The sequence below is a fragment of the Pan troglodytes genome, chromosome 4 (genome assembly GCF_028858775.2).
Source record: "Pan troglodytes isolate AG18354 chromosome 4, NHGRI_mPanTro3-v2.0_pri, whole genome shotgun sequence".
Lineage (NCBI taxonomy): Eukaryota > Metazoa > Chordata > Mammalia > Primates > Hominidae > Pan > Pan troglodytes.
In genome coordinates, this window is record NC_072402.2 from 146,055,719 (window position 1) to 146,066,391 (window position 10,673).

The following is a 10,673-nucleotide window of genomic DNA, read 5'->3' on the forward strand; positions in this document are numbered from 1 at the left end:
TTCAAAAAATCAATTCACCATAAAAGAATTTATTTTTGGACTATCCTATGTCTCTATTATACTGTTTTGATTACTATAGTTTTGTAGTAAATTTTAATATTGGAAAATGTGAGTTTCTTTCTCAGATAGGCAACTGAGATTTTGATAGGGATTATGTTGAATCTGTAGATCAATTTGAGGAATATGACCATTATAACAATAGTACTTCTTGCTCTTTGGGGTCAGTTTTCTATAAAGGCATTGATGGCAAATGGCACAGATTGCAAAATTTGAATGTGGCCTTAAGGCAAAGAGTACATATGAAGTTCTTTGGTCTATTCTTGCAATAGAAAATTCAAAAGAAAAAGTTACAAACTTAAAAAGGTGTTCTTCCTGACTGTTGTGTAAAGTGGGTACTACTAACGTGATAAATCTGTTCCTATGAAGGAGGTCAGCCTCCAAAAGAGCAACCTCAAAGCACAGCAGTTACTTCAGAATGTTAAATGCCAAAGAGAATCTGAGGGGATTTGCCACACAGCCTGAGTTGTTCAGTAAATTCTCAAGTAAACCATAAGGCTGTGCTCACTTACCCCATTCCCAACACACACATATTACAAATTAAGCTGTTTAATCTGAAACCTTGGAAATGTGATTTAACCTGAGACTCATTTACCTTCTGTAAAATGGAAGTAAATAGCGATACCAATAGGTTTTTCTAGGATCTGTGCTAGATGAGCATTCACGACAGATAAAATGGGGGACATCTGGAAGATTATAATTGGAAAAGTGGTGCAAAAGCAGTAGTACATAATGGGAACTCAAGTTCACCAGGCTTTTTGAAATATTTCTCAAGAACAAAATATCAATGTTAAACAGGCTTTCTCCTTCTTTTTCAGTAGCCGTAATTTTATTGGACTCTCCTCAGAAAATACCATGGACTATTCTAAAGTTCCACTAAAGTGAAGAGCTGGACTCACCATAGAGGGAAAAGTGGGACTGACAATGAGGCTGCTAAATAACTCACATTAACTTGGATTTTTCTACTTGCTCTCTGAGATGCTCCCTGACAAGTCAGTGAGTAAAGGTCATCTTCGCTCACTGTCAAGGAATTATACCCACTTCAAGTCAGAAATGGGACATTAGAGATCATCTTTACCTCACCTGAGAAACTTATACAGTAATTTTTTTAAATTTAAAGATGAGTCTTAAATAAGGTTCCCAAATAACGAGTTGGTAGCATTTAAAAATTTTTCATATTTTGCCTCATAATGACAAAACTTTATCACAGTCCGGATTTTGAAATTTGGGAACTTCTCATCTGGACTAGTGATCTTCCCATTACTCCAACTAGCCAAGAGGACTCCATGAGCATGATCCAGGGGTCATTGTGGAAAGAGGGGTACAAGGAAACCAGGCTGCCACATACCCACATTCCCACTTCATCTAACAGCACACTTCTTTTATCTGTTTAATATGTCATGTTTTTACATAGCATTTTCCAACTCTACTGATGCAGGACAGGCAAGCCCCAAAATTGCGGCTTAGCCAAGGAGGGTTCTTGGTTTCATGCAGGAAAGAATTCAAGGGCGAGCTGATGGTGTTACACAGCATCTTTTACTGAAGTGGCAGTATACAGCAGCAGCACAGCTACTGCTCCTTGCTGAGTTAAACGGGGCTAGCCCATAGGCAGTGTGCCCAGAGTAGCAGCTCAGAGTCAGTTCTGCACTCATATTTTACCCACTTTTAATTATACGCAAATTCAGGGACAGCTTATGCAGAAATTTCTAGGATGAAGGTGGTAACTATGGGGTTGTCAGGTCATTGCCATGGAAAGGGGCAGTAATGTCTGGGTGTTGCCATGGCAATGGTAAACTGACATGGCATACTGTGAGGCATGTCTTATGGAGAAGTCCTTATGCTCTGGACCTGTTTTGGCTAGTTCCCAATTTGTTCCAGTGTCCAAGCTCTGCCTCAGGAGTCTAGTCCCACCTCTTCCCTGACTACTACTTACTCTTATGACCTTGAAAAACTTATTTCTCTGTACCTCACTTCATTCATTTTTAAATTCTTGATTGTAATAATACTTGTCTCATTAACTTGTTTTGAAATTTAAATGAGTTAGTATACTTATAGCAGTTACACTAGTACCTGAGGCATAATATGTGCTCAGTAAGTATGCTTACTGTTATTGCTATTATCATCACCTTTGCAGGGTGATTCCTTTAATTCTAATATAATAGAATTATTATAATAGGAAAGAGAGATTGGGCTCAACTCTGGACACAACAGGGACAAGTGGGGATTTATAGCCAAGAAGAAGAATGAGGGGGTCAGTGGATAGAAAACTACTTAATAGAAGACATTAAGGGTGGGGGGGATTCTTGATAAAAAGACCTAATAGGATTCTCACTAAAGGCAGGCTAAGCAATTATATGTCAGAGGTGGAGGATAAGGAACTTTATCAGATATCAAGGGTGATCAGATATCAAGAATTGGAGGGGATGATTATGATTTAGTAGGATTCTTTACTAAAACTAAATTTAGTAAGTTCTTTACTAAATTGGGAGCTGGGGAGGCCAAAGACAAAATGAGGGCCAATGCCAAGGCCTAGTCAAGAAAAGGGTCCAGAGGACCTTAAATAAGTTTGGTCAAGAAGAGAAGAGTCTTTCGGTTGGGCACAGAGGCTCATGCCTGTAATTGCAGCACTTTGGGAGGCCAAGGCAGGCAGATCACTTGAGGTCAGGAGTTCATGACCAGCCTGGCCAATGTGGTGAAATCTGGTCTGTACTAAAAATGCAAAAATTAGCCAGGTGTGGTGGCATCCTCCTGTAATCCCAGCTACTTGGGAGGCTGAGTCAGGAAAATCCCTTGAACACAGAAGGCAGAGGTTGCAGTGAGCTGAGATCACACCACTGCACTCCAGCCTAGGTGATAAAGCAAGACTCTGTCTCCAAAAAAAAAGAAGACGGTCTTTCTCAAACTACATGAGAGCAGTCAGTTTTTCATGGACTGTGGCATATTCAAGATAAAATACAGTCTCTAAGACAGAGTAAATGCTCATTAATATTTATGAGATGATCAAATGAAGACTAAAAAAAGCCAAGGCTTATAGCGGATAAATAGCTTGTACAAGGTCACATAGAGAGTGGTGTAGCTGGCAATTAGTTCAGGTGTGCAAGATTCCCAAAGTTTCAGCTCTCAGAGATAGTATGATGATCTTGTCCCCAGATCATACCAGAATAAGTTCCAGCTATCTCTTTACTTTAGAAGGGAAATAAATGTGAATTTCAGCCTTAGATACTAATACTTCCATTAGTAGTATAAAGTGTCCTCCAATTCTACCTACAACACCTGCAAGAGCTTCTTCCAGAGTTTTCTCACAGTCACTCTATCTGAAACCTAGCACATTCCAAAATCAGCACTTTTGTAGCCTTTATTAAAGAATTCAAATGACTCATGGTTTAATTAAGGAACAATTAAAACTTATTAAACCATGGCCAAAAGATTGCTGGCTTGTCTATTGCAAGTTATTGTATGAAATGAAAAATGCCACTGATTATGTACGTAATTGTAGTTCAAAGCAAAGTTACCATCTCATTCTTCATCCATCAGCCTGGGTTTGGAGACTAGCTATTAAAATGGCATGTGCAATTACCTGTCTTTCACAAGAAAAGAATCCCCATGGCTCGCAGACATTTCTGACCTCTTTCTGGAGTTGTACTACTTAGAAATTGCTATTTCACAATTGAGGCAGGAATTCTTGAAAATATATAAGGCAGGATCAAAGTGAGCTGGACGGACACCAGGTCACTTCTTTTCCCTACATCTGACTGCCTTGGCCACTTCAGTACTATGAGAGCAACAGCCATTGTCCTACTCTTGGCTCTGACACTTGCAACCATGTTCAGTGAGTATCTCTGATAATACTGCCCCTGCCCTTGTACTAATAGCTCATGCAGTCTTCTGCCTATGTAATTCTGGGATATATGTAATTCATCACATAAATAATAAGGGAAACTTTTTAAAATGAATCTTTTGCCTCAACCAACAAATCGCTAAATCACATCACCTCAGGGGTAGAGTGGATGTTAACAGTCATCTAAAGTCAAATGCTTATTCATGAGAATACTTTGTGTAATTTTTTAGGGAGAGGATCATCCAGACTCTGCTTTGACTTGATGTCACCATTTACAGGGAACTCATTTATTCATAAAACATTACAATCAATTGTTTGGCACCATGGGCTATTCTTCTATTATTGAGTTAAAATTGGCCTCCCTAGAATTTTCAACCACTGTTCCAACATCTATCATCTACACCTGTCCACAATAGCACATCTCCCTAAATATGACTCACTTATTTCTTCTGTCTCTACTGAGCTCTGGTTACGAAGTAGAAAAGATTAAGACAAAATTCTCATTCATCGTGGCATCTTTTCCATTTCTTTGACTAGATTCCACTCCCACTCCAAAAAAGAAAAAAATTTAAAGATACGTGTGAAGAGCTTCAACCTTTGATACAATGCTGATACACAGTTGTGAAGAGAGACTTACATTTTTATGACAGGCTGAAAGCTAAAGCATAAATCAAAGATTATTTTTCTAGTAAGATTAGGTTCTTCCAGAGTTTAATATTGTCTTGTCTTTGTTTTTCTTCCAGGTATAGAATGTGCCAAACAGACGAAACAGATGGTCAGTACACCCATCCTACTTTTATGTAATTTTAAAGTCAATATCAGTAAGGAAATATTTGATACTACACAGTAATTAAATTTCTATATGTTTGAATATTTATGTGTATGAAAACTGGTTTTATTTCAAAAATTGTAGGCAGATCTTTCTAAAATGGAGAGAGTAGAACAAGGTGGTGAGACACTAGCAACAAAGTTAGAAAGGCCTGGTCTTTAATTCCACGTTTTTGATCACGTGGCCATGGGCAACATACTTATAACATTATTCCAAGACTTGAAGCCATAGTATTTGAAAAGAGCTTAGCACAGTGCCTGGCACAGAGTGAAACTCAATAAGGGCAAGTCATGATTCTTATAATTTTTAAATGGGTCACACGTATCTTTGTTCTCTGTCTTAGAAAATAAGGACTTTAATTTAGCCTTCCATTCATGACTCAGGTTACAGTAATGAGTATTGTTGAAAAAATCTAGGTGTGGTAGTAAAAATCTTATTTGGTACTCAATTTGAGTTCCACTCTAAACTCTGTTGCTTATTAACTGTGTGACACTGGGGCCTGGGAAATTTATTTTATGTCTTTGAGGCTTCTGTTTTACCTATTAAAGAAAATAATAAGGTTAAGGATATAAATTTTGGAGTCAGATGGGCCTGAGTTCAAGCCATCCTTCATGATTTAGTAGCTGTGAGAGGATGTAAAGGATTACTGAAAGTTACGAGCTTGGTAGTTTCCCATCACATTGTTGAGTATCACATAAACTCTGTCTCCCTGGGATTTGAGCAGGCAAGAAGAGGAAGTGAAATCACGCTGGCATATACTTATCATCAGGCAGTGCTGTTTCTATTCTGCTGCACTAGCCTCTAAGGTCCTCCTGCCATTATGCCATGCATACGTATCTTTGCATCAGCTCCACTAACCTTAGCCCGAAAACAGGAGGTGTATGGAAGCTGATGAATGAATGAATTAATTAATTAATGAAGCATATCTGGAGGGAAGGAAGAATTCAACTTTAAGTTTGAGTATATTCCAAGCTATTCAAGTAGAGATAGTCAACAATTAATAAAATATCATGCCTAGACCTCTCAGACAAAACAAGCTGGAGATGCAGTCTTTTGTATACAGCTGGAGTTTGTGTAGACCTGAAAGAGAAATCAAAAGATAAAAAATTGTGCCTATTATTCATTCAATATTTTCCATGCAATGTAGTGCTAAGCATTGTACACATATCTTTTCATTTACATATTTTTTATTTCCACCCTACAATGTGGTTATTATCTTTATTTTACAGATAAAGAAACTAAAGTTTAGAGAGGTAAAATAATTTTTACAGGGTCACATAGGATTTGCATTCAGATGTGTTTGACTTTACTCTATATGCTCTTCTATATGCTCATAGATTTTTTAAAAAATATGAAAAACCTTTCTTGGGAATTGCCTACCTACTTCCACAGGCTTTGCTCTAGGAATTTAGAACACTGGTTCCCAACTACAATATTAAGATACATTCATCTATGTGCTGGTGAAGTATATAACAAGTAAATTGTTACCAATAATTAGTAGTAAAAATCTGTCAGTAATGTACTAGTCATTAAAATGATAGTAGTTATCCCTATATTTCACACTTGCATTCATATTGAGCTTTTTCAGTGAAAGACAGAAATAGTGGGATAATTCCTACAGAAAATATATCACACTTCTGAGTACTCCCATGAGAATGGTTGCATTTGAGAATATGCCATGTATTTTAAGAACTGATACATCAACCAGTATTGTGAGAAAAAAATCTATTTTTACATTAAGGTATGATTTGGGAACCAACTATGGTAAAGATGTTTATCAGTCATGATTTTATATCTGACATAAAACATCTTTACATTTGAAATGTCTTGAAGGGGGTAGATGAGAACCAACAATTCTAATAAGAAACATGCATTGAGAGCCCTCTGAGCTTGCTTGAAAAATCCTAAATTCTGATAATAAAGATTTGGTTGAAAGAGTTGAAGGTTTTTAATATGTTTTTTCAGGTTGACTGCAGTCATTATAAAAAGTTACCACCAGGACAACAGAGATTTTGTCATCACATGTATGATCCAATTTGTGGATCTGATGGCAAAACTTATAAAAATGATTGCTTCTTCTGTTCTCAAGTTAAGTAAGTATTAAAATGTTTTCTTTTTCATATTTAAGGTAAAAGTATATATTAAGACAAATTAGAAGGTGTGATGTAGGGCCTAAGGAATATGTGAATCATATCATACTGTCTCTAACAAACAGAACCTTCCAGTTGGTAGAATTTGGGAGTCCCTGATATCACAATATCCCCACATATTTTGGAAGTAAGAGTGAATCAGAGAATTCTAAAATCTCCAAGTTGAAAGGAAATATATGGTCATCTAGTTCAACTTCCACTTGATAATCTACTGCTTAAACTTCCTCTACAGAAAAGTTACCAAGTAGTCTCACAGTCCACCTGGATTATTTCCAGGGACAAGGAATATCCTCCCTCCTAAGCATCCCATCCACATCTGGTAGAATGAGCCATGTTTTTGTTCAGCTTTAGCAACGAGGCTTGGATATGTTAGAGCCCCCTAATGCCTGGTACAACGGGGATAATATCTGCAAAATCTGAAGAACTTTTTCTGTTTCAGAGTATTATATCTCAACAGAATATATGTTGGTGCTATAGTAAAAATTACACTTAAAAAATCAGGTAGCCAAAAGTAGTTTAAAGATTATAAACTAATCATCTCCAAGATATATTAACATTAGTTCAAAAATTATAAAATAATGAATGATATACTGGAATGTATAAAAACATATGGGTCATTTTAAATATTTTAAAAAATATAGATGAATTAGATGAAATACAAACGAGCATCTAACATATGTGGCATATTGTTCTGGTTCTTTTTTTAATAAAAGAAAAATGACAATTTTTATGAAAAGAGACTTCTAAGTGTGTGTTTCCCTTAAATTAAAAAAAAATTAAAACATTTCTGTTTTCAGGGATATAAATTATGATGTATTTGAGCATCATCCTTATATAATCAGCACTAGTTTCAAAAATATTTCTAAATTGCAGTCACTCCTTTTAAAAACATCAATCAGCGGGGAAACTTGAATACATTTTTAGGATTCATTAGTGAAGTTTGGATGCTAATGAAACGCCTATGGGCTCAGCATTTCTCATTTGTTGCTATATTCTCTCCACAGGAAAACTGACGGCAAACTTAAATTTGTACATTTTGGAAAATGTTAAATCTATCTTGTGAGTCCAAAATATCTTTTAATGCATCTATTCACAAGAGTCACATTTCTGATCCCATATTATCTATGCCACGTTGCCTACTCATCACCATATGTAGATTTCTTTGTAGAATAAAGCAGATATAAGGGAAATAAATGTGCACCTGACTCTTTTTTGGGGGGGAACTGAGTTGAATTTTCTAGATTTGTTTTTTACTTTTGGGTGCTGTCTAATAGATAATTTTAGGGAGAAAAAAAAGGGCCAATTAAGACTAGTAATAGGAACTAGAAAATTAAAGGCCCTGAATCTGATGCACTGTTCTTACCCAGGCTAGGAAAACACTCCATGTACATTACTCAGTTATTGAACATCCATGAAATGTGAACAGATAAAGAGAGACCCTTCAGGCACAAGAATCAGAAAACACTGCTTTGCTAGATGTCTCTTGGGTTTAAGACACTGAGAATTGCTCTGGATTGGGACTGCTCTCCAACTGTTTCCTACCAGAGAATATGTTTGTAAAATGTGGCTGGTAAAAAAAAACGGTTGATAAAGTTGTGCAACTTCTCACATATTAGTTGACGTCTCTGATATTTTTCTTTCTTGAATGTTTGATCTCAGGTCTGAGACCTGAAATTTAGCTTATCCTACTATTATATCATAAGTTTCTTAAAGACCAGAGAATATGCCTTGTAAATCTTTGTAATCCATTTGTGCATATATTCAATCACAAGTATCTATTAAGGCCTACTTTGTCAGTGTCAGTGTTCTGCCTTGGAGAATACAATGTTGAGCAGAGTAGATATGGTCTTGCCACCTTGGAGTTTATATTCTGTGAAGAAATTTCCTATGCTTGGTACAGCATCTTGCATAAAACTGATATAGAAACATGCTCAGTAAATTTAATTGAAATTAAGCAACATTTTCATTAGATTATAACAGAGTCACCCATGAATTTAACATATGAAAACCTACCTATATATTATCTATAAAGAGGGAGAAAAAGAAAATGTAGTCAAGCCCTTTTTGAGCTATGATCTGGTCTTGCAAATTCATCAGAGATTTAGGGAACAAGACTGTCTATCAGAATGACCCATGTTAACCTCCACAGAATTCAGGTACAATGGTGTTTGTTGTTTCTTTTCTTTTCTTTTCTTTTCCTTCTATTTTACATTTTTTTTTTAACTTTCGGAATGATGCAAGACCATCACTAACATTACTTAAAAACACTCTCTTTAAATTTGTTGATTGGAATTTAGGGAGGGAAAAAAAGTGCTCTTCAAAGAAACTCTTTAAAGGAATTAAAAATATTAACCTAGAATTTATTCATCCATCTTTTCACCAAATATTTATTAAATATTCACTCTGCCAGATGCTGCTAGAAATGAATCAGAGAGCAAATAAATATAAACATTAGTCTTTTCTTCATGGAGCTTTAAGTCTAGAGGGGAAGAACTATGTTAACAATACATCAATCTTAAATACATATATTTGAAAAAACTAGACTTAGACTGGGTAATCAGGAAAGACTTCCCTGAGAAGGTAACTTATAAGCAGAAACCTGAATGATGGATAGAAGTCAGCAAAAGAAAATGGTGGGCAAGAGCAGTGAGTTGGAGTTGGGGGAGGTTGGCCATGGGGTTGAGAAATGAGAAGCAGGCAGGCACAGTGGCTCGCGCCTGTAATCCCAGCACTTTGGGAGGCCGAGGCAGGAGGACTGCTGGAGCCTAGAAGATAAGACCAGCCTGGGCAACACGGTGAAATGCCATCTTTACAAAAAATAGAAAAAATTAGCTGGTGTGGTAGTATATATCTGTAGTTTCAGCTACTTGGGTGGCCAAGGCAGAAGAATCAATTAAGCCTGGGAAGTCCACTTGAGCCCGGGAGGTTGAGGCTGGATGTCAAGGCTGCAATGAGCTGAGATTGCATCCCTGCACTCTGGTCTGGGTGACGAAGTGAGACTCTGTCTCAAAAATAATAATAATAATAACAGGAAAAAGAAAAGAAAAAAAAAGAGAGAAGCATCATTCTAAGCAGAGTGAACACATGAGACTGCAATGTAGAAAACCAGCATAAAGAGTTGTTGGCCAATTCATGTTTTCCAACCACTCTTCCTTGTTATCCTCTCTACCACCCACTTCCAACAATCCATTTTCTAACAGCCTTCAGAGTGGTATTTCTAAACATAGACCTCATCATCCATTCCCCTGGTAAGGTTGCTTCAGTGAGTCTCACTGCTTACAGCCCCATCAATATCGGCCACCTCACTCTCCAAACTCATCTCTCTCCATTCCACACTTTGCCCCAGACTGGTCACCACTCTCAGAACCTCCCATGCACTCTAAAATTTTGCACATGCTCATCCCTCTTTCTACAATTCTCTTTCCCACTTTTCCATCTTACCAATTTCCACATCATCTTTCAGCCTTAATGTCATTATCTTTAAAAAGTATCTCTTATGTATTTGGTCCTCCTAAATTAGCATACTTTATATTATTTTCACTTTAGCTCTGTAACCATCTGTTTCCACTGGCATATTGCAGGCTTGCAGTTGGCATGCCATAGGTGTTCAATTAATACCTTATAAATTAACTAAGTTAAATTAAAATGAATTGAATTTGGCTTCTGTCAACAAGTAAGCAAGGAAACCATGATGTCTTTTCCCAGATAACTCTGAAGTCAAGTGTCTTCACTCCCGATCCAGCTCCAACATTAGAATATATATCTATTTGCATTCTGCATCAACCCAAACTCTGCTTCT

General features: G+C 36.7%; 1 protein-coding gene across 2 annotated transcripts; it reads left to right on the plus strand.

Annotated features, from left to right (window-relative positions):
* Nucleotides 1-965: 965 nt before the first annotated feature.
* Nucleotides 966-8,064, plus strand: SPINK9 (serine peptidase inhibitor Kazal type 9). 2 transcript variants are annotated; one of them, XM_001143757.4, is made up of 4 exons: nt 3,777-3,886; nt 4,639-4,670; nt 6,690-6,817; nt 7,879-8,064. In XM_001143757.4, the coding sequence occupies exons 1-4, from the start codon at nt 3,832-3,834 to the stop codon at nt 7,922-7,924; spliced, it is 261 nt and encodes an 86-aa protein (XP_001143757.1). In that variant the 5' UTR covers nt 3,777-3,831; the 3' UTR covers nt 7,925-8,064. The 2 variants fall into 2 exon arrangements, 1 of the variants encoding a protein (XP_001143757.1); XR_680396.5 differs by lacking the exons at nt 3,777-3,886; nt 7,879-8,064 and adding an exon at nt 966-1,053 and having other exon boundaries at nt 6,690-6,748.
* Nucleotides 8,065-10,673: the final 2,609 nt, after the last annotated feature.

Bases quoted from the DNA above. Each gene is read 5' to 3' on its own strand.
- SPINK9 (XM_001143757.4), top strand. From the start codon at position 3,832: ATGAGAGCAACAGCCATTGTCCTACTCTTGGCTCTGACACTTGCAACC. The intron at 3,887-4,638 runs GTGAGTATCTCT...TTTTTCTTCCAG, and splicing joins GACACTTGCAACCATGTTCA to GTATAGAATGTGCCAAACAG. The intron at 4,671-6,689 runs GTCAGTACACCC...ATGTTTTTTCAG, and splicing joins CCAAACAGACGAAACAGATG to GTTGACTGCAGTCATTATAA.